Raw genomic sequence first — 23,667 nt, forward strand, 5'->3', positions numbered from 1 at the left:
CATGAGCATAATAAAACATTATGCTTTGATCTTGACAAAGGTACTATTAGACAATCACCCAACTCATTTATAAATCTGGATTTATTTCTTTAGAAAATTGTCCAATTTTCACACAGTTTCAAAGACAACACTTATAAATTACATGGCATGGTAATTTTGCGAAACTCTGACACCAAAGTGAAGGTATACTGGCAATGTGTTGAAAGTATACTGATGTGTGACGTTTCACTTGTTTTTTCTTTCAATCCTCAGTCACCTGATAACTCAGTTCAATGTGAATGGATCTTAAATAATGTAGAAAGAGATGTTTAAGGGCTTCAGAATCTGTATCTACATACAACTACTTCCCTCACAAAATATGTACCTTAAGACACTGTGCATAGTTCAATAAATATTCCTGGATTTGATTTTTATTAGACCTTTGTTCTGTTCAAGGATGGTAAATCTTTCATTCTTAGACTATATTTGTTACCACATGGTGTGGCTTAGTCCATGTCTAAAAATATTCATGATTCAGTCTTGCTTTGCAAAATTCAGTCTGTTTTTTTTTTTTTAAATAAATTTATTTATTTATTTTTGGCTGAGTTGGGTCTTTGTTGCTGTGCGCAGGCTTTCTCTAGCTGCAGCGAGCGGGGCCTACTCTTCCTTGCAGTGCACAGACTTCTCACTGCGGTGGCTTCTCTTGTTGCGGAGCACGGGCTCTAGGCATACGGGTTTCAGTAGTTGTGGCTCGCGGGCTCTAGAGCGCAGGCTCAGTAGTTGTGGCGCACGGACTTAGTTGCTCCACGGCATGTGGGATCTTCCAGACCAGGGCTTGAACCTGTGTCCCCTGCCTTGGCAGGCGGATTCTTAACCACTGTGCCACCAGGGAAGCCCCCTCAGTCATTTTTACATGTGCTTGTTTCTGCTCTGTGTCACTGACAAAGGACTTGAGAGAGATATATTGATATTCACAATCTCTCCTCTAGAAGTATAATCCAGACACTACCTCATCATATAGCTCTATTTCTTGTAAAGAATTACTTTATACAAATAATTTACAGTAATAGTTTTAATTTTATGAATAAAAAATAAACAGTACTAACAAGATTAGTAACTGCTTTGCATTCACAAGAGAATCATAAAGCAATTTTTCAATAAACAACTTGATAGTTACATAATGTTTTTCAAAATCAAGACGGCTCTTATTTGTAAATTGATAGCAAAACATCTAGAGGTATGCTGGTACACTGGCTCCTTGGAAAGGAAAACAAGGCTCTGACTTGTAGCGTTTGCCAATATCTGTGGTGACAACTGATAGACGATTTTGTTGAGGCTGGAATATTTATATACGAATCTCTAAACCGGCACACATACGCACACCATTCTATACAAATGTGCGTGCTTTGATTCTTCCTCAAAGGAGCCTCAGAAGAACAGTTTTTCTCCTGGGGCAGGATATGGATGGGACAGCCTCTTTATAAGAGCAACACAACTGAAAACAGATAACATGGATAACGCTGATCCTCTCCTTTAGGAGAGACTGAGTTTGAAACATCACCCTTTTTTGACTGCAGTGGAGAATCCGACAGCTCTAGTGTTTCCTCTAGAAGGATTTTGACCACAGTGAACTCCACTGAGCAAAAAAAAACATTAGAAATACAAAGCTCTTCCAAAACATTACCCATGGCAACCATAGTTATCCTCATACCATGGTGACCTCCAGATTGAGTGGTCCACAGACCAACAGTCCAAGATGGAAATAGAATCCAGTCCTTTTTGTACTTCTTCATATGAGGTCATAATGATTATGACGCTTTCCTTAGCAGTAATTCAATCTGGGAAAATTTTAATCTCTGTGCAATATCCAGGGAACTCTCACCATGCTGAGGAGAAAAAGAAATCATAGCTATTTATCTCCAAGAAAGTCAAATGTCAATGCAATGACAATGTCATCCTATTAATGCTAGAACCGAATGACAGACGATGTTGACTGTCATTCGGTTCTAGCATTAATAGGATAACTTGATTCCTTAATGAGGACAATTGATTTGCTCTTAACAACTTCAGAGGCAATTAATTTATGTCAACACAAAGCCAGAGTTAGAAGGTTATGATGATAGAAGAACCTCAGACCAAGGTCCAAAGATCCTTACCTTGTTCTTTATCATGGGGTCTGCACGGGCTGCAAGGAGCAGAGGGATGAGAGTCTGGTTTTTCATTTCGCAGGCATAATGTAGCGCAGTGCAGCCATACTGAAACACAGAGGATCGACATCAGTCGGAATCCTTACACACTGCAGCATATGGCTTCTTTAGCAAGCACTTTTCATATTTTGTAATGTACAGCTAAGCCAAACAAACAGTCTGAAAACCATTTTTGTGGAACTATTTCATGCAAGTAAACTTTTGAGGGAAGAAAATGAGTGCAAAGGTTTGGGGCCAAAGGTGAAGACAAAACCTTATAAACAGGGAGAAGTTAGCCAATGGTACTCCTGTTATCGCTGTTCTTACTGTCATTTGGATTTCTCTTTGACCTTTGTCCTTATCTTTCCTTAGTTTGCAGATGGGGCCCTTCTCACCAGTGGGTTGGGATCTTGGCTGCAGCAGCAGCTGTTAGGATTCATTGAGCACTTACTATGTGCCAGGCACTCTGCCCAACGCTTCACATAATGATCCCTATAAGATTGCCAACAAACACATGAAAGAATGCTCAACATCATTAATCATTAGAGAAATGCAAATCAAAACTACAGTGAGACATCATCTCACACCGGTCAGAATGGCCATCATTAAAAAATCTACAAACAATAAATGCTGGAGAGGGTGTGGAGAAAAGGGAGCCCTCTTGCACTGTTGGTGGGAATGTAAATTGATTCAGCCACTGTGGAGAACAGTATGGAGGTGTCTTAAAAAACTAAAAATAGAATTACCATATGACCCAGTAATTCCACTACTGGGCATATACCCTGAGGAAACCATAATTCAAAAAGAGTCATGTACCAAAATGTTCATTACAGCTCTATTTACAATACCCAGGACATGGAAGCAACCTAAGTGTCCATCAACAGATGAATGGATAAAGAAGATGTGGCACGTATATACAGCAGAATATTACTCAGCCATAAAAAGAAACGAAATTGAGTTATTTGTAGTGAGGTGGATGGACCTAGAGTCTGTCATACAGAGTGAAGTAAGTCAGAAAGAGAAAAACAAATACCGTATGATCCCTATAAGTAAGGACTAGTGATGTTCCCATTTTACAGATGAGGAAACCGAGAGTCCAGTATGTTTAAAACTTGCCAAAACTCACATAGGTAAAAAGTGGCAAGCCTAGGTTTACACATAGGCATTCTGACTCCAGCTTAACTACTGACGCTGGAATTTTGTAATCAGAGCCTGCATTTTTCTTAACTCCCCACCAGTGGCGGGGCAGTTCTTTTAAAAATGTTCTATATTCAATAAAAATGTTATTCCCATGAGTTCAGTGACAGAATATAAACAATATCAAGGTTGCCTGCCGCAGTAAAAAGGAAAGAAGGAAGGAGGGGAAGGAAGCAGAAACTAAATGTACAAGTGTTTCGGAAAATAAAGCGAGCAACTTTATAGTTGACAAGTACACTACCCACAAATACCATTTGCAATGTTATTTCAAAGTGACTAAAAATATAAACTTACACAATCTGTAGCATTAACTTCGGCACCAGCGTTAAGTAGCATTCGTACAAGAGACTCATTCTGCTTTGTCTTTGATACCTATGACAAACAGCAAGCACAAGAACAAGAGAGGTTTATTTACAAACATTGTCTCCCTCTTACGTCTGGACTACTCCAATCAATAGGCTTCATTTTAATCCCAACACCCCTACGCGTCTATGCATCTTTCTTAAACTCTCCCCCACCTCCTCACTGCTCTTTAATATTAATTAGGTAAAGCCATGGTTGTCAGAGTGTGGCCCTGGAGTAACAGTATCAGCACCTTGGGACTTAAAAATGCAAAATCTGGGGCCCTACCCCACTCCTGCCAAATCCTACTGAGGATGGAGTCCAGTGGCCGGTCTTTCCCTTCCTTGGTCAAAACCCTTCTATCATCCCATTGCTCCAGGGGCTAAAGCAAAGTCTTCAGCCTGTGACAAGGTGCCATATATTTTTCCCTCTGCTTATGGCCCCAGGCATCTCATCCACAGCCCCGGCTCACCTTGGCCTCGGTTAGTCTTTCATTCCCACCAGGCTCCCCCGTGCCATAGAAGAGCTGCCCTGAATGTTTCTTCTGCCTAGAAGCCTCCTCTCTCCTCTTTGCCTGGTAAGTTCATCTTTAATATCTCAGCCCAGGCCCCTCTCCCTCCAGGAGACTGTCCCTAACCTACCTGTCCAGGTGACATCCCTCTCCTCTGGGCTCTCCTAACACTGACCACCTCTCTCTACCAACTACCTCATAGGAACTTCACATGTGTTCTGTCACTATTGGATTAATGACTTATTCTTCACAATGGAAGAATAAGTGGCACAGTAGTTAAGAATCCGCCTGCCAGTGCAGGGGACACGGGTTGGAGCCCTGATCCAGGAAGATCCCACATGCCGTGGAACAACTAAGCCCGTGCGCTACTGAGCCTGCGCTCTAGAGCCCGCAAGCCACAACTACTGAAGCCCGAGCGCCTAGAGCCCATGCTCCGCAACAAGAGAAGCCACTGCAGTGAGAAGCCCACGCACCTCAGTGAAGAGAAGACCCCACTCAGCGCAACTAGAGAAAGCCCCCGTGCAGCAGCGAGGACCAATGCAGCCATATAAATAAATAAATAAATAAATAGATAGATCGATAGATAAATAAATAGATAGATAAATAGATAAATAAATTTTAAAGAAAGAAAAGAAATAGTAGGGAGGGGATTCTTTTTAATATTCAGGATTTTTGCTTTTCCTTCAGAAGATTCTTAAACAAATTTAATTTATTTTTCCTAATAAACATTGCACAGATGATTTTACCATTGACTGATTTACCGGGCTACCTTTCTTCTTGCTTTACTTCAGTCATAGCATTGCATGTATGTTAGAGATGCCATTTGTAGAATACAAACGAAGAGCTTACTTTGTTACTTTTTATTTACATCTCAGCAACTTGGCAAAATTTAATGACTCATGCTGTCGATCTCTTACTCATTTGTACTCATTTATCTTTTGCTCTCACGAGTGTTGTACTCACCATGAGGAAATAGCCAATAAGCAGGACAGGCATTAAGAGGATAATGAGTAGATAATCAAAGAAGGTAAATCTTTTCTTCACAGCATAATGCAAGCAGGTTCTCTGTTTCTAAAAAATTAAGAAAAGGACTATTTATTAATAAAATATTGTTTTAAATTGCATATTTTTAGATTACCCTATCAAAAAATTTAGTCCACACTTTTTGTTTTTGTGGTATCCATGGCATCTCTTTCTGTGGAATAAATCTAATTAATAAACCCAGAATTCCATTGACCAGAATATTGAACACAGTACAGTCTAAAGGAAAAGTTGGGCCATAGAAAGACAAGTGAAATGTACATTTTACAAATCATCAAAAGACAGATTCTCACATTCATTTTGGTTTGGGGAAAAAAATACATGGAGATATAAACATAGGACAATTTAGTATGAAAACCTATAGTTACTCCTTAATCATCTATGGTACACAATTATTTATTTTGTGGTTTGTTTATAGGAAAATTTTAACCACATGGCAATTTTTCCATGTTCCTACATGAACACAAGCAGTGCCGGATGAATGGAAATAACTCAGTTTAATTCTTCAAATACATGAATAATTATCAGGTGACAGATTTAAGCTTCTAGGAATTGCGGGGGTTATAAAACCTCAGGGCCTCATAATCAAAGCAAAGGTAGACCGAAACACGCACAAATAAGTGTAATGCAAAACAAGCTATGGTGACTGGAATTCCAAACAAATCAATGAGAAGAGAGGAAAGTCAGGAAGAAAAGAGAAGTTCATTTCTACTCTTCTTAAATAAGAATATTTTTGTTTTTCTAATGGTATCTTTGTTCTCTGTAAAAATTTTGTAAACTAGACAAGCGTATAAGGATAGAATTTAAAATCACCCATTATCCAACAGCCCAGAGTTAACTGTTGATAGTTTGCTGTATCTTCTTCCAGTCTTTAAAATGCATATATGTGGAATTTTTCAGTGTAGGATCATACTGCACATGCAAAATTATACCTGCTTTCTTTTTTCAATTAACATGTAGAATATGTGCATCTTCCTATGCCATTTAATATTTTTAAACATGTAACTGTTATGGCTGCACTGTTTACTGTTCTATGGAGCTGTTCGAATTTATTTAGCCACACCCTACCTGTTGAACATTTCAAGTAATTTTAACTTTTCATTTTCACAAATAACATTGCTTGAATCCTCATGTATAAAGCTTTGTCAACATTTCTAAATGTGTCCTTAGCATAAGTTTCAAAAGATAGAATTCCTGGAATACAAGGAAGGCATTGATGCCCCTCACACTGTACTGCTAAATTGTGCTCTGGTAAAATGATAATGATTTAAACTTCCTTCCTGATCAGCATTAGATTTTCTGTCTTAATCCTGGTCAATCTGGCACACCAAAACAAACAAACAAACAACACAACGAAAAGATATCTCTATGTTTTAGTTTAATTTGCTTTCCATACAATCCGTCACTCTGTTAGGCATGTATGTACATCTGTACCAACACCAGAGCTTTTTGTTTGCTTGCTTTTAAGGCCTCTGTTTAGTACTTCTGAAGAGAACTCAAATATAGACTAAAGAAACGGGAAAGCACCAATTCAGATTATTAATGTACAAGGATTAGTATTGGGGAAAATGGAAAAGATTAAACCTTTAAAAACCATTGAAAATATCTTTTAAATGGACAGTTGCAAACCAAACACTTCTCATAAAATCTCTGCTAAGGTATCCACTGAAGTCCTTCCCAGGATTTCCATAAGCAGCCTGGCTCAGGTTCTCTGCAAAACAGAGATAAGCATGCCGCCTCAGCCCTGTCCCTGTGTTGACAAACATCTCCCTCCCTCAGCTTCCTAACCAGCAAGTCTCCTGAGAGGGCACAAACCCAGAGACATCTGTCTTGGCCACCCCATCTCACCACAAGGCCAGACACCTGGTTCTTCAGCTGGGTGCTGGGGCAATCATGTCACACTCCACTAAGCAGCCTATCTGTTAGATTAACACAGCCATGACTTGCTTTTAAACCCAACCCACAAAAAATAGGAAGCACAAACAAGAAAATCCAGTAGTGGAATTCCCTGGTGGCACAGTGGTTAAGAATCTGCCTGCCAGTGCAGGGGACACGGGTTTGAGCCCTGGTCCAGGAAGATCCCACATGCCACGGAGCAACTAAGCCCACGCGCCACAACTACTGCGCCTGCACTCTAGAGCCCATGAGCCACAACTACTGAGCCCACGTACCACAACTAGTGAAGCCTGCGGGCCTAGAGCCCACGCTCTGCAACAAAAGAAGCCACCGCAATGAGAAGCCTGTGCACCACAACGAAGAATAGCCCCTTCTGGTGGCAACTAGAGAAAGCCCACGGACAGCAATGAAGACCCAATGCAGCCAATAAATAAAATTTTAAAAATAAAAAAATTAAAAGAAAGTCCAGTAGTGATCCATTTTCTGATAATATATTATTACTCCCAATGAGCTAGACTTTAAACTGACTTGGAAGGGAGAAGTGGGGCCCTACAGGCTATTTTCCCTCATTGAATGTACTTGAGTGGGTACAGGGCGTTCATAATTATTACAAAGAGTGACTTTTTATATTTACTTAGTGTACTTTAAATGTTGCCTTTACTATGATGCAGACACTGGATGTTCCCAAGGGGTTCTGAAAGGATGTTCACGGCACGTCCTGCTCTTCCTTAGTTCTGAAGACTCCAAGTCAGCTAATAATACATATGTAAGTATATTCTTCATGCCTTTCTGTCTGGTTTCAAGTAGCCTCTGGTTCGTGCGCATATTTGTTCTTGGCAAATTTCTCACTGAAATTCTTTTATTCCACAAGCAAATTATAGGACCTTCTGGAGATCAGAACATTGACAGAGTAGGTAAAAATCTAACTAATGAAATAGCACCACCAGGTCAATACTTGTTCTCCAGGAAATCTTTCCTTTTACTTCTGTAATAGTGAGGAAGAGGAGTAGGGAGAGAGGAAGGGCAAAGAAAAGCATGGGGGGGGGAGGAGGAAAAGAAAGGAAGACGCTCTATCCAGACAAATGAGTGAACCATTTTTTTTTTTTTTTTTTAGAAATACAAGGACATAATCAGACATGAAACCCACAAAATATGTCTGTTTTTGACCTATGTTTTATTTTGCTTTTTAGCCTGGTAATATGGCCTCAGTGTGTGTCAGTCTCTCTAAAGTAAGGCCCCCCAAAACTGTTGGTGTTAGGAGCTACAAACAGTAAGCAAATGACATCCACTGCTTCCATTGGTGCGAGGAGAAAGGAACTACCATGGTCATGGCCTCACCCGGTTTTTGAGGTTCACATCAGCGTTTCTTCTGAGAAGGAAGGAAACGATTCTCAGGTGCCCTCGCCTGCAAGCGCAGATCAGAGGGGTGTCTCCATTAAAGCCATCTTGAACGTTGATACTGTTGCCGTCTTCCTTCACCCACTGCCACACTTGACCCAAGTCATTCTGATAGGCTGCCTGGCAGATGGGCTGAGGAGAGGAAAACAAAAGCAGGTTTTGAAATATAGGAATAATTAAACCACACCAAGAAAAAAAAATCACCCGACACCTTAAAATCCCGTGTTTCCCAATTGTAATCTACTGCTTTGTTGATGAGATTTGGGGTCTCAGTTATGTCTAGCCATAAGTCTAGAACAAGGGTAGGGCCACCAGGGATCCCTTACTATTCCCTAAATTGCTTGGCACACAGGAATGTTCACTGAATGGACGAATTAGTGAAAAGATGGATGCAATATTGCCAACTCAGTAAGGAAAGTGTGTGTTGAGTTCATGGATAAATGATGCCTGTTAGAAAAGCAGGATTCTACTCAAGACAAAATCTGCATATCAGAGGAGTTTAGTAATGGGACACTAAGTAATGGGACAAAGACGCACGGCCCCCTGTACTCAAGGAAATCTGCACAGTGGGAAAGAGCTATTTTAGACAAATAATATACAAATAACGAATTATGCAATTAGCTGCAACTAGATGCTTTTTATTTTAGAAAGCATTATAAGGAATTTTGCAAAGCACGATGGGAGTTTAACAGCACGATCTGAGCAGACATCATCTTGCCTACTTTCCCTCTCTTCTCTCCCTCTGGACTTTTCTCTCTCTCTCTTTTTTTTTTTTTTTTTGCGGTATGCGGGCCTCTCACTGTTGTGGCCTCTCCCATTGCGGAGCACAGGCTCCGGACTCGCAGGCTCAGCGGCCATGGTTCACAGGCCCAGCCGCTCCGTGGCATGTGGGATCTTCCCGGACCGGGGCACGAACCCGTGTTCCCTGCATCGGCAGGCGGACTCTCAACCACTGCAACACCAGGGAAGCCCTGGATTTCTCTCTTTTTTCCAATATCTCATGTTTAGTTTCTTCTACTGGGGCCTCTGCCCTTACTCTACAAAACAAACAAAAAACCAAAAAAACAGCCACTTTTTCACTTCTCTCTTCACCTGGCTAACTGCTAGCTCATCCTTCATGTCAAAACTTATTTTCATTTTATCTGTCTTTCCTGAGTCCAGCATTCCTTCACAGCAACTGACAAAACTATACCTCTTTTCTTAATTATTTATAATTGTGTGTTGAAAGCTACTGTGAACGAGGAGGGGTTGAGGCCACAGTGAGTGAGGGAAAGCACTGAAGTTCAGGCTATAAATTCCACATGAATAGAGGCTACTTCACTCCATTCACTGCCATAGCCCCAACATATATATAACACAGTGCTGGGCACATGGTAGGCACACATTAAATAGTTTCAGATTGATTTTAATTAGACAGTATACAAAAGCACTTAGAATACCTGACACACGGATGATGCTCAGTTTATGGAGGTTCTTATAATTGCTTATTAAGTATTAATTAAATTAATTAGCGATATCTGCCAAGAGGTAAAGAAGTGATGGTCAGACCGGTTGCAGGAGAAATCAGAAAAAGACATGGTCCAGATGCAAAGGAGGCAAAGTTTTTTTTAAAAGTTAGAAAATTAAATTAAATTACTAGACATCACATAGTGTTTTGTTGCATGAGGTAAAAGCAGCTGAAAAGGTTCTATGCTGTTATAAACGCTGTCTCCACTAGGGGGCAGCTCAGGGTCATAAAGGCACTGACAACGTAAGTCTATAATCCGAGGGGACGGGAAAAAGTCTGTTAGAATTAGCTCTATGCAAAAATCTACTTCATTTTTTAAAAAATTTCACATACACCAATGAAAATTTGCCACTGATGACTACTACTCACGGGCTAGCACTTGGGAACTGATGGTCTTCTACGCAGAACTTGAAAACAGGCGGCTATAGGGTTAATTTTTCTGCTAAAAAGTAAAATGCCTTCCTGGCTTACTTAGACATCACATACAAATTGTTAATTCTTCTTTTCCTAGCATTTTAACTTACAGTATTTCAAAAGCTGGAGTTTTTCATGTAGTGATCTGGCTTTCCAGATTCTCTTTAAAAATTGAAAGATTTGGCAACACTGGGCCCACATGCACACAGGACACCTCACAAAGCTCGCTCTGCTCGGGCGCCTCAAAATCTTCCCTGAGAGTTAAGCATAAGAGGAGAGGAAAAGTGGAGAGTTTTCCTGCAAGAGTCGCACGGGGTCTTGGAGTGTTTCTCAATCCCACTTGAGCAATATTACTTCCAATATTAACCTGACCTTATTTTTCCATCTTTCTTAGGCTGCCTATTTCCTAGACACACAGTTTCTGTGCTTAGCAGTACCTGCTAAAAAAAAAAGTTTAAAAGTTTCCAGAAGGAAGATAGAGTTAAGAGAATCAAGTGCAAGGTAAGATTGCTGGATTTGATCACTCATGACCATTCAGAGATGAATTTCATACAGTGTCAGACAAAAGGCAGAATACAGGGGCCTGGGTTCGCGGTCTATGAAGAATTGGAGTGTGATCAGAGAGGAATTCGTGGTAAGTTTGGTAGTGAAAGCTAAGCGGGAGCTAGTGAGTACCCAGAGGGGTGTAGCAGCGTCCAGCCAAAGTTCTGCATGTTTATAGGCAAAGTGGTGGCTTCAAGTGGTTATAAATACAGGCACTGGACACAAACTTTCTGGTTCCAATCTCAACTCTGCCACGAAACAGTTATGTTATTTGGACAACTTACTTAAACAATTTGTGCTCAGTTTCTTTCTCCATTTAATAATCACATCTTCTTTATCAGGTTACAGAAAGGATTAAGCGTGACTGTATAGATGAAGCACATAACTCAGGTCTGACTCATAATAAACCCTCAATTAATGTAAGCTATTCTTACAGTTATTTTTAAAAAACATAGCAGCCAGTGAAGATGGGCAGAGGTGGTTATCAAATAAATAATTACCGAAAGAGAATGAAGAGATGATAGGATAGTGAACAAAAGTCGGAAGAATTAACCTTACTAAACAATGACAGTTTGATTCTAAAGCCAAAGCAAGGGAGGAAAGATAAATATTCAGGATAGAGAGAACTTTACATTAGCTGAATTTTTTGCCAGAAAGTCTGAGGTTTGATCTTCATGCCTTATGCTAACATGTATTTATCATCAATAAATAGATAGACATAGATATTCAATAAACAGCAGTTATGTTTAAATACATGAATGGGTTAATGATGTAGGGGAGCAAAATTTGCCACCCCAAAATGTGCCTCTTTGGCATGAGGATTAATTTAGGCTGATTATTTTTAAGAAACTGAAGACTCAGAAAGTCTTTTTACCTCCCCCTCAGCTGCCTAAAGAATTTATATAAAAGATTCTCTGACATAAATCCTACCAATGTTTTCTTAGGTCAGTCTCCCAAGGCAATAGAAATAAGAACAAAAATAAACAAATGAGACCTAATCAAATTTACAAGCTTTTGCACAGCAGAGGAAACCATCATATAAAAAAAAGAGAGAGCCTACAGAATGGGAGAAAATATTTGCAAATGATGCAACTGACAAGGGCTTAATCTCCAAAATATACAAACAGCTCATACGACTCAACAGCAAAAAAACAAACAACCCAATTGAAAAATGGGCAGAAGACCTTAATATACATTTCTCCAGAGAAGACATACAGATGGCCAGTGGACACATGAAAAGATGCTCAACATCACTAATTACTGGGGGAGGGATAAATTGGGAGATTGGGATTGACACATACACACTACTCTATATATAATAAGTAACTAATAAGAACCTACTGTATAGCACAGGGAACTCTACTCAATACTCTGTGATGACCTATATGGGAATAGAATCTAAAAATGAGTGGATATACATATATGTATAACTGATTCACTTTGCTGTACAGCAGAAACTAACACAACATTGTAAATCAACTATACTTCAATAAAAATTAATTTTTAAAAATCACTAATTATCAGAGAAATGCAAATCAAAACTACAATGAGGTACCACCTCACACCGGTCAGAATGGCCATCATTAAATAGTCTACAAATAGGGACTTCCCCTGTGGTCCAGTGGCTAAGACTCTGAGCTCCCAATGCAGGGGGCCTGGGTTCGATCCCTGGTCAGAGAACTACATCCTGCATGCCGAAACTAAGAGTTCGCATGCTGCAACTAAAGATCTCACATGCCGCAACTAAAAGATCCTGCATGCGGCAACGAAGATCCTGTGTGCTGCAACTAAGGCCTGGCTCAGCCAAATAAATAAATAATTTGTTTTTTGAAAAGTCTACAAATAGCAAATGCTGGAGAGGGTGTGGAGAAAAGGGAACCCTCCTACACTGTTGGTGGGAATGTAAGTTGGTGCAGCCACTATGAAGAACAGTACGGAGGTTCCTCAGAAAACTAAAAATAGAACTACCATATGACCCAGCAATCCCACTCCTGGGCATATACCTGGACAAAACTATAATTCAAAAAGATACATACACCCCTATGTTCATAGCGGCACTGTTCACAACAGCCAAAACGTGGAAACAACCTAAATGTCCACCGACAGATGAATGGATAAAGAAGACATGATACATATATACAATAGAATACTACTCAACCATTAAAAAAGAACAAAATAATGCCATTTGTAGCAACATGGATGCAACTAGAGATTATCATACTAAGTGAAGTAAGTCAGAAAGAGGAAGACAAATACCATATGATATCACTTATATGTGGAATCTAAAATATGGCAAAAATGAACCTGTCTACAAAACAGAAGCAGACTCACAGACTGTTGGTTGAGATCAGACTGTGGTTGCCAAGGGGCGGGGGGGGGGGGAGGAGAGGGATGGACTGGGAATTTGGGGTTTGTAGATGCAAACTATCACATTTAGAATGAATAAACAACAAGGTCCTACTGTAGAGCACAGGGAACTATATCCAATCTCCTGGAGTAAACCATAATGGAAAAGAATATTAAAAATAAGAATGTATACATGTGTAAAACTGATTCACTTTGCTGTACAGCAGAGACTGGCACAACATTGTAAATCAACTCTACTTCAATTAAAAAAAAAGTGGGGGTGAGGGAGCCCTGTTCTGGAATAGAGCTTTCAGCAGAGATCTCTGCAAAGAGTATGGGGGAAACCCAGCAGGGCCTAAAGATCAGAGTCCACTCTGTGTCCCATTGTCTCTGCAGGCCCAGCAAACATTTAGTTACCAAACATTTGCTTTTTCATCTTTTGTGAATTATATTCCTCCCCTTCAAAGTCCCAAATCACTACCCCCAACACCCTCTCCGTCTTTAGCTGAAGATGGTATTTAACGTGAGGGTTTCAGCCATTTTGGTGAGTTATTCAGTTTTCCTGGGTCTCTCCCAAGTATACATGTTATTAAAATTTTGTTTGATTTTCTCCTATTAATCTTTCTCCTGTCCATTTAATTCATAGACCAGCCAGAAGAAGAGGAAAGGTACGTGCCTGGCTTTCAAAATAGCTGATAACTGGGTGCTAGAGGCCCACCCCAGTCCCACTTTGTATCTCCCTTTTCCAGGCCCTAAAATTTAAGTGCCTCTGGGGAGCACAAGACACGTTTAGTTTGTTGATGATTAACTAAACTATTCTGTATGGGTTATTTAACATAACCGTGTCTTACACTGCTCCAAGTAAAATAGATATCACAGCTGGAAAAATATTTCACATTATTTTAGTACCATGGAGGAATCTGAGCTGCTTGCACTGTAATAGAGGTCTTGAAAAGCAAAGTTTCCCCACCATCCCCACTTTCAGTATTGCTTCCCCTGAAGTATAGTGGATCCTCCCTAATTGTCAGTCTAAAGAAAGAGACTTTGGAACTCTGCCTTGATAAGTTGCTTATTAACCATCTCCATGCGGAAGCTCCCCCCATTTAAAATGTTCCCTGGGCTTCCCTGGTGGCGCAGTGGTTGAGAGTCCGCCTGCTGGTGCAGGGGACACGGGTTCGTGCCCCGGTCCGGGAAGATCCCACATGCCGCAGAGCAGCTGGGCCCGTGAGCCATGGCCGCTGAGCCTGCGCGTCCGGAGCCTGTGCTCCGCAATGGGAGAGGCCACAACAGTGAGAGACCCGCGTACCGCAAAAATAAATAAATAAATAAATTAAAAAGACAATAAAATGTCCCCTCACAATTTCTGAGGAGAATCTGTGGTTTTTGATGCAACACGGTTCAGATAGTGTACAAGATAAACGTGTACACTAATGAAATATCTTCCCAGAAAAGGCAAGAAGATGTTTTCTTCCTCTTCAACTTAGGAAATCTTAGGGAATGATAATGAAGGCTTTATTTTATTCGTACAATAAATCTCAAGGCTTTCCTTCTGATGACTCATTTCTTCACATAATGTGATTTAAATTTCTTAGTAAATTCTTTCTTTCAGATAAATAAAAAAGGCACAGGAATTTTTTTTTTTTTGTCTTAGGTCCACTTAGCCTTTATGTGACATAAAGGACAGTCCCAGCAGTTGTTGGATTATGAGGATAGTAACAGTGAAGGGGAAATCAAGGAAGGACACACATTTACCTATTTTCTATTCCTTCTCCAACAAGGTCTTTCTGAGAACATGATGTCTTCACGGCCAGGAAGTTAAAGAAGCTTCGTTACCACACTTGAGACCTGAGAAGTTCTGAGGCCAGGGCAGGGCAAGAAAGTCTTTGCCTCCAATCATGAGGAGAAAGGGCAGAGGAAGGGTGGCTTCTAGCTGCTTGATCTAGCAAATTGGAGGCCCTGATATCTCCCTACTACCTCAGACCACCAAAGAGGTAAATGCAGGGCTTTGAGGAAGCAGTAGTGTCACTCTCACTGCCTCCTGGGCTCCAGGACTTTCTGCCAAACAATGGCTGCCCAAGGGTGAGGATGACCATGTTAAACTGACATTATTTAGAATTACTGGAGCACCGTGATGACAAAAAGCAAATCTATCTTTAGTCAGTAATATTAGTCTCTAAATTTGGAATAGACAATAAAACTTCTTACTGCCTGTACCTAGATGAACTGCTCTCACCCATACCTTTCATATACCACTCAGTTATTCCAACTGGCCCAACTTCCCATGCTTCAGATTCTCCATACATACACCCCTTGTCCGGAACACGCTCCCCAAGATTCCCAAGACTAGATTCGTATTCCTCAGAGTTCAGCTCGAATGTCATTACCTCACTGGGGCCTTTCAAGTCAAATCTAATTACATATACACACCCCTCTTATATACTCTCTCTTTATCCTGTTGCTTCCTTGATTTCTCTTTCACTACTTACAATTATTTTTTTTAATTTGTATATTCATTTTACATTGGTAGCTCCAAGAGGTCAAGATCTACTCTTATTCATTTATCACTATGTACCAGGAGCTAACATGTGCCTGGAATATAGTATGTGATCAATAAATATTGTTGATTAAATAAATGGATGACTGAGTGAATGAATAAATATTTACAAATGTTTAGTGATGGTTTCTGTTCATACATTGAAGTTATCATTTCCTTTTTAAAATGTGATTTAGTACCACATTATCACTTGTAAAATACTTAAAATATACAAGGAAAGAATCAAGAAATCAATTGGGATAGAAGCTATTTGGTACTCTTTTTTAAATATACAATGCCAGGGCTTCCCTGGTGGTGCAGTGGTTAAGAATCCGCCTGCCAATGCAGGGGACACGGGTTCGAGCCCTGGTCTGGGAAGATCCCACATGCTGCAGAGCAACTAAGCCCACGAGCCACAACTACTGAGCCTGCAGGCCACAACTACTGAAGCCTGCGCACCTAGAGCCCATGCTCCGCAACAGGAGAGGCCACCGCAATGAGAAGCCTGCACACCAAAGTGCAGAGTGGCCCCCGCTCGCCGCAACTAGAGAAAGCCTGTGCACAGCAACGAAGACCCAACACAGCCAAAAATAAATAAAATAAAATAATTTTTTAAAATAAATAAATAAATAAATAAATATACAATGCCAAAATCTTCAAAGGATTCAATACACAAACTAAGTAGATAGAGATTGTGAGGGGGGCATTTTTTTCATTTGCTTTTGCCTTTCCTTTTCCCTTATCATGGAAGGACACAATGTTTCATGCTGAACCGGATCTCACCCAACTATCCTGTTTTATATATCAAAACTGTGACCAGAAGAGGTTAAGTGATTTATCCCAATTGCCCCGAGTTTCTGGCACAATAGGGACTAAATTCTAGGTTTCCTGGGTTTCCAGTCCAATGGCCTTCCCATTCATTGCATCTTTATTCTTGTTCCCCCTGAGTTCTCCTCTTCGATGGTACCAGCTCTCCCAAAAAGCCCTGCTCAGCCTAAATTGCTTTCTCTGGACACTGTATATTTCAATATGATCCCCTTCTTCTTTAAACCATATGCTCTTTTTCTATGGTAACATCTTCCTGTCTGAAAAACAGATATATTCCTAAAACATTAATATTAAGAGTGTGTGTATGTGTGTGTGTGGGTACCACTGTTCATAGGTAACTTTAACATTAGACTTTCCCCAAGTTTAAAGGGATACATGATTGTAATATAATTTTCTAGATATTCCTTTTAAGGCCTTGTTTCCCCAGTTGACAAGGACAAGAGCCTGGAGAAGATTCTGTAGATCTCCTAAGCACAAATTCTTGAGCTCTTTAAGTTCTTATACAACTTCCTTCTTTCTAATTTTTGTAATACTTTGCAGTGTGCAACACTTCTCTACAGGTTGGGAGTAAAATGTACCTCATTGGAACCTGGATTTAGTTTACCCTATTCTTCTAACAAAGGGAAAAGGACAATAGTGTAACTTCGTGGGGAAGAGTGCTGGCAAAAGAGCAGAGTGGTTAAGACCGGCTTATTTATGGAGGGTGACATGCCTGTTGAGAGAGCTTTAGGGAAAGAACTTAGCATGTTCATCAGGACATGAGCACAACTTCCCTGAATGTACACAGGTCTCTAGCCAGTAAGTACTTTTTAGCTGCATAACTCTAGGCCAGTTCCTGAAACTATCTTTGCCTCAGTTTTTTCACTTGTAAAATAAGGATAATCATAGTGACTCTCTTATATGGTTGGGTGAGTATTAAACGAGTTAATACACTTAAAATGTTTAGAACACAGCCAGGCACATAATAAAGGCCTAATTAAATACTTGTTATTATTGTAAATAGTATGAACAGGTATGTGTGATAAGGGTTTAAATCAGCGGTCCCCAACCTTTTTGGCACCAGGGACCCGTTTCATGGAAGACAATTTTTCTGTGGACCGGGGGAGGGGGGGATGTTTTCGGGATGATTCAAGTACATTACATTTATTGTGCACTTTATTTCTATTATTATTACATTGTAATATATAATGAAGTAATCATACAACTCACCATAATGCAGAGTCAGTGGGGGCCCTGAACTTGTTTTCCTGCAACTAGATGGTCCCATCTGGGGGTGATGGGAGACAATGACACCTGAAGTGTGTTGCTTATGTCCAGTCTGCTCCGTAAGATACGGCTTAATTGGCACTTGCCACTCACAGATAGGGTTTTGATATGAGTCTGAAAGCAATTGATTTATTATGGTCTCTGTGCAGTCAAACCTCTCTGCTAATGATAATCTGTATTTGCAGCTGCTCCCCAGCACTAGCTTCACCTCAGATCATCAAGCATTAGATTCTCATAAGGAGTGCACAGCCTAGATCCCTCACATGTGCAGTTCACAGTAGGGTTCGTGCTCCTATGAGAATCTAATGCAGCCGCTGATGTGACAGGAGGCGGAGCTCAGGCAGTAATGTGAGCCATGGGGAGCGGCTGTAAATACAGATGAAGCTTCCCTCGCTCGCCTGCCTGCTGGCAGCTCACCTCCTGCTGTGCGGTCTGGTTCCTAACAGGAGTTGGGGATCCCTGGTTTAAATGAATCAGCCCTGTTTAAACGTCTGGCCTGCATAGCTGGGGGTGATCAATCCAAGCTTAGTTCTCTCACTGAGCTCTAAGCATATCCTCTACTGCAGAGGTTAGGACCCACTCTGGGACACCCCCTCATTCTCTCCTTCTTTCTTACACATATATTAGAAACAACCTAAATGTCCATCGATGAACACATGGATAAAGAAGATGTGGTACATATACACAATGGAATATTATTCAGCCATAGAAGGAACAAAATTTTACCATTTGCAAAAACAAAGATGGGCCTTAAGGGTATTATGTTAAGTGAAGTAAGTCAGACAGAAAAAGATAAATACCACGTGCTCTCACTTTTATGTGGAATCTAAACAACAACAATGAAAAACGACAAACAAACAAGCACACACACACACACACACACACACACAAAAGCACATGAATATAGGGACTAGATTGGTGGTTGCCTGAGACAGGGCAGCAGGTCGGAGGTGTGAGAAATGGGTGAAGGGGGTCAAAAGGTGCAAATTTCTAGTTATAAAATAAATAAGTCATTGGGATGTAATGTACAGCATGGTGACTGTAGTTAATAATACTGCATTGCATGTTTGAAAGCAGCTAGGAATGTGGATCTTGAAAGTTATCATCAAAAAAAAAAAAATTTGTGGGCCTCCCTGGTAGCGCAGTGGTTGGGAGTCCGCCTGCCGTTGCAGGGGACACAGGTTCCTGCCCTGATCCGGGAGGATCCCACATGCCCCGGAGCGGCTGGGCCCATGTGCCATGGCTGCTGAGCCTGCACGTCCGGAGCCTGTGCTCCACAACGGGAGAGGCCACGACAGTGAGAGGCCCGCGTACCGCAAAAAAAAAAAAAAAAAAAAAAATTGTAACTATATGTGATGACAGATGTTAATGGACTTATTGTGGTGATCATTTTGCAGTATATACAAATATTGAATCATTCCTTTGTACACCTGAAACTAATATAATGTTATGTCAATTATACCTCAATAAATATATATATATGCTATATATATAATAGCATAACTATTAGCAATGCAAGCCTCCAGAGGGTAGCAGAATATGCATCCCAATCTACACCTCTTAGCGTAACAGTTATTTTGAACTAAAGGCAATTGAGAAGAAGCAGATACAAAGAATGTTCTCTGCCTTCCCCCTCTTTAGCTAAAAGCAGGACATAAATATGTGAAGGTGTTGCCCCTTCTCTGTCTACCAGGAAGGACAAAATTACCTTTGTCAGCCCAGAGAAGTCACCGAAGTAATCTACAGAGTAACATTTCTAACTAGCCCTTGTCTTCCATTAGCTCCCCTACATATTTGCCTTCCCTCAATTTGCTGCCTTAGGAACTCAAAGCACTTTTCCTTTGTCTTGCCATTCCTCTAAAAATTTATTTTTCTTTTGTTAAGATGCTATGCGAGCCCAAGTTCTAAGTACCTCTTTGAGTTACGCAAAGTAGTATCACTTGTGATACTGAGTTGCATGGAAACACCATTTATCCCAACACTACTTAAGATTATTGAGAAATAAAATATTGCCTGTCATATCAGTAAACAAAGGATGTCACAGTCATCAGCAATTGCGGTCACCACCAGCCGCCAAACGTGAGCCGGTGAGCCCCGAGGGAATTTAGGAAGGAAACAAAGAATACCTGCCATCTAGCAGCCATCAGACTGCAGCCACTCCAAAGGTGAGCCCTGTGGAAGCTCAGGATATGAAAACACAGGATCCTGGCCCCATATAGCTGAGGTGCACATCAAAGGAGTGATTTTAGTGAGCCCAGACTCTTGCATCTTCCCATACATAGAAAAGCAGTAAATTCCTTAGCTTGACATATCTAGTTTTCTTTTATTAACAGTAACTTTTTCTTCCTACTACCTGCCCTTTGCTGCAAAACTCCTATCTGTCCTAGTTCACCCTCGCCTCCTTGGAGCAGTTTTCTCAGGGTTATTTGAGATGCTGCCTCCCGGGGTTGAAGTCCTCAGTGTGTCCGCTGAATAAAACACTACTCTCAATTTTTAGGTTGTGCATATATTATTTTAGTTGACACTATCTTTGATTCAATGTTAATTATGAGCTTTGAATAATTACTTATGAGCTTCTAGATAAGTTAGGGTCTTTTAGGGGTGTGTGTATGCGTGTGTGTGTGATTGTTGTATTTGCTTTCAAATATCATAGTAGATTCCACCTTGCTTTGTCCTCAATATATCTGAAAAGTGTAAAGTTCATTCCACTTCCAGGGATATTCTCACTGATACTTATAAGTATCAATGCCTTGCCTTGACTCAACCACTTGCCAAATCCACACCCCATCAACAAACAATTACACGCAAAGACTTCCTTAAGTAATTATTTCCAGGACCTAGACTGTAGACTACAGTCTGGCTTCACACAGCATGGTCCAGGGCCAGCAGCGTATTGCAGAGCTGAAATGCATTATCTTATGCCCCACCCAGACCTATAGAATAATAATCTGCATTTGAACAAGATCTTTGAGTGCTCTGTATGCACATTTAAATTTGAAAAGCACTAGCCGAGAGCAGTGTTTCTCTCCCAGGGGTGGTAAACTGATCACCTACATCAGAATCACTTGGGAGGCTCCGCTAAAAAGCAGGTTTCTGAACCGTACCTCAAACTGAGTGAAACAGACTCTCTGGGGTAGGGGCCCTTGAAACTGCATTTTCAACAAGTTCCACTTCCTGGTGCTTAGGCAATCTAGGGCTTAAGAAAGGCCAGAGGGGCTTCCCTGGTGGCGCAGTGGTTGACAGTCCTCCGGCCGATGCAGGGGACACGGGTTCGTGCCCCGGTCCGGGAAGATCCCACATGCCGCGGAGCGGCTGGGCCCGTGAGCCATGGCCGCTGAGCCTGCGCGTCCGGAGCCTGTGCTCTGCAACGGGAGAGGCCACAGCAGTGAAGGGCCCGCGTACCGCAAAAAAAAAAAAAAAAAGGGCAGAGTAGTATTTTAGAACATTACATGAGTTGACATTTTCATATATGTGAGTTCTTTACTAGCCTAAAGTCATTGGGCAAGACATATCTAGAAATATAAACTAATCAAAGAAAAGTTGACTACAGAAAGACACACACACACACACACACACACACACACACACCCCTGGCATTAGACATAACTGCCAACACTGAGAAACTGCCTTTAGTATTAGAAGAAGCACCCAGAGAGGTTCTGTTGAGCATCTGCAATGAAATGCAGACCGACCAGTTATTTGTGTCAGAGAGGAAAGGGAGCAAATCATGAATAATAACGTCATCACACCTCTTGGACTCTTGTTGAAACATCACCCTGTTGTACTCCTTTGAAACGTTGTTAACAATCTATTTGATTCTAATACGTTACTCTCAATACAGGAAAAAGCATTTCTGTATCCATCAGCTGTGAAAAGAAAAATCTCAAAATATCAAAACTACATTCTGTTTTTATCCTTCTTCTATACAGGGATAGACTTTATTAGTAATTGTTAGAGGTGAAAATCTCCTTTCAAATATCAAGCGGAAAGGCATTACTCTATACACACATTTCCATAAAAGAGCCAGGCTATCTTTAGTCTGTTCAGAAAATCCAGTTGAAGACAATTTTTACTTGTCCTCTAGATGTTTGACATCAGAAAACACAACTCCATTAACTCTCTTTTCATAAATTTCATTTTACAGATCCAGATTACCCCCTCAAACATCTGGACATCATGACATGTATACTATATGGCTCTCTACAAGCTACTATCTAGCTAAAGTTTTAGGATTGCAAAATAATTTGCCTTAAAATGTTAAAACATCAAAAAAACGAGCACACTGGACTTTGTTTTAACTTAATGCTCTTACAGAAAGTTAGACGAAAAGGAGGCATTAATGGGGATAGGAAATTCCATTTGAAAAGCATGAGCGATTTTTAACATCTTGGGAATCTTATTTCCAGAGAAGTTACATACCTCAGAGTATAGGATTCCCATGCTGGTCCTTCACAGACTTATTTCACAGCTTCTTGAATCTTCTGGAGGTATTTTCAATTAACATCAAAATCCTTCCCAGTCAAGAGAAAGGTCCCTAGAAGCCCAGGTCGGTGGCAAGTCCTTTCTTTCCACACCTGTGAGTGTTCTTCCAGCCACCTACACAGCAACACACCTTCCAGAGAGCCCAACCCAATGAAACAAGGGCATTAGTTTACTGTGTAATGAATCACCCAAGTTGCGCATCATCTAATGTTACAACCCCGAGGAACCGGTTTCTGAGTCATACCTACTCTGCCAGTGGTGACATGTGGAAAAAAAGGAAGCAAAGACGAGGGGGGAAGAAAAGTTCTCACACGGGCAGAAAGGACTCAGGGCTCAAAACAGGATATTGTGCTTAGGACATTTCCTAATTGAAATCTGGTTTTCAGTGGCTATTGCCAAAGGCTAAGTGCAAACAAACTCGCTTGTTAGAACCATATATGTCTGCACAGGACTTGACCTTCATGAAAAATAATCTTTAAAACGGATGGATTATTGCTATCTTTATGCACACATAAGTTTATTTATTATTCCTTGATATTTTTTATTAATATAGACTAATTAAAATAATAAAGTCAATTTATGAGCTATAGTATTTTATATACATAAATGTGCTCATAATCACATTCAAGGGCATCTTTGAGTAAAGTTTGAGCAACTCAAATTTAAAAAACCTAAACTTGGGCTTCCCTGGTGGCACAGTGGTTGAGAGTCCGCCTGCCGATGCAGGGGACGCGGGTTCGTGCCCCGGTCCGGGAAGATCCCACATGCCGCGGAGCGGCTGGGCCCGTGAGCCATGGCCGCTGAGCCTGCGCGTTCGGAGCCTGTGCTCCGCAACGGGAGAGGCCACAGTGGTGCAAGGCCTGCGTACCGAAAAAAAAAACCTAAACTTACCAAAAAAACACCTAAACTTTTTGAAATATCAGTCCCATTTACATTCTAGTGAATTCAATTATACTAAAAGGTTTAAATTACACTTATAGTATTACCATATTTGATTTTCCTTTATAAGCACTTTAATTCTGAGCCTAGAGTAATATTTTCCCAGCTAAACAATCTTGTAAATCTAATAAACTAAACTTACTCTAATATAATAAATATTAAGTCATCCTAAACATTCTGATACTGTTTTCGAATTTAGTCAATTTATAACATTCCATTTTAAAATCATAAGTCTAAAATCAATTATTCTATTATACAT

General features: G+C 40.6%; 1 protein-coding gene and 1 long non-coding RNA gene across 2 annotated transcripts; one reads left to right on the forward strand and one right to left on the reverse strand.

Moving 5' to 3' along the window:
* Positions 1-63: 63 nt before the first annotated feature.
* Positions 64-22,690, reverse strand: ANKRD22 (ankyrin repeat domain 22). The gene is made up of 6 exons (XM_004279373.4): positions 22,407-22,690; positions 8,491-8,682; positions 5,179-5,286; positions 3,657-3,734; positions 2,136-2,234; positions 64-1,865 (listed from the first exon to the last, which is right to left on the reverse strand). The coding sequence occupies exons 1-6, from the start codon at positions 22,425-22,427 to the stop codon at positions 1,788-1,790; spliced, it is 576 nt and encodes a 191-aa protein (XP_004279421.1). The 5' UTR covers positions 22,428-22,690; the 3' UTR covers positions 64-1,787.
* LOC117196430 (uncharacterized) lies at positions 13,900-15,284 on the forward strand. Its single transcript, XR_004476598.2, has 2 exons — positions 13,900-14,028; positions 15,139-15,284. It is a non-coding gene; the product is annotated as an uncharacterized LOC117196430 (long non-coding RNA).
* Positions 22,691-23,667: the final 977 nt, after the last annotated feature.

The sequence above is a fragment of the Orcinus orca genome, chromosome 14 (assembly GCF_937001465.1).
Source record: "Orcinus orca chromosome 14, mOrcOrc1.1, whole genome shotgun sequence".
NCBI lineage: Eukaryota > Metazoa > Chordata > Mammalia > Artiodactyla > Delphinidae > Orcinus > Orcinus orca.

What these genes read in the sequence shown, in the direction of transcription:
- ANKRD22 (XM_004279373.4), bottom strand. Translation starts at nt 22,427, where the DNA reads ATGGGAATCCTATACTCTGAG. An exon ending in TGGGAATCCTATACTCTGAG is followed by an intron (nt 8,683 to 22,406) that starts GTATGTAACTTC and finishes TCCTCTCCTCAG; the next exon opens with CCCATCTGCCAGGCAGCCTA. An exon ending in ACCCCATGATAAAGAACAAG is followed by an intron (nt 1,866 to 2,135) that starts GTAAGGATCTTT and finishes TTTTCTCCTCAG; the next exon opens with CATGGTGAGAGTTCCCTGGA.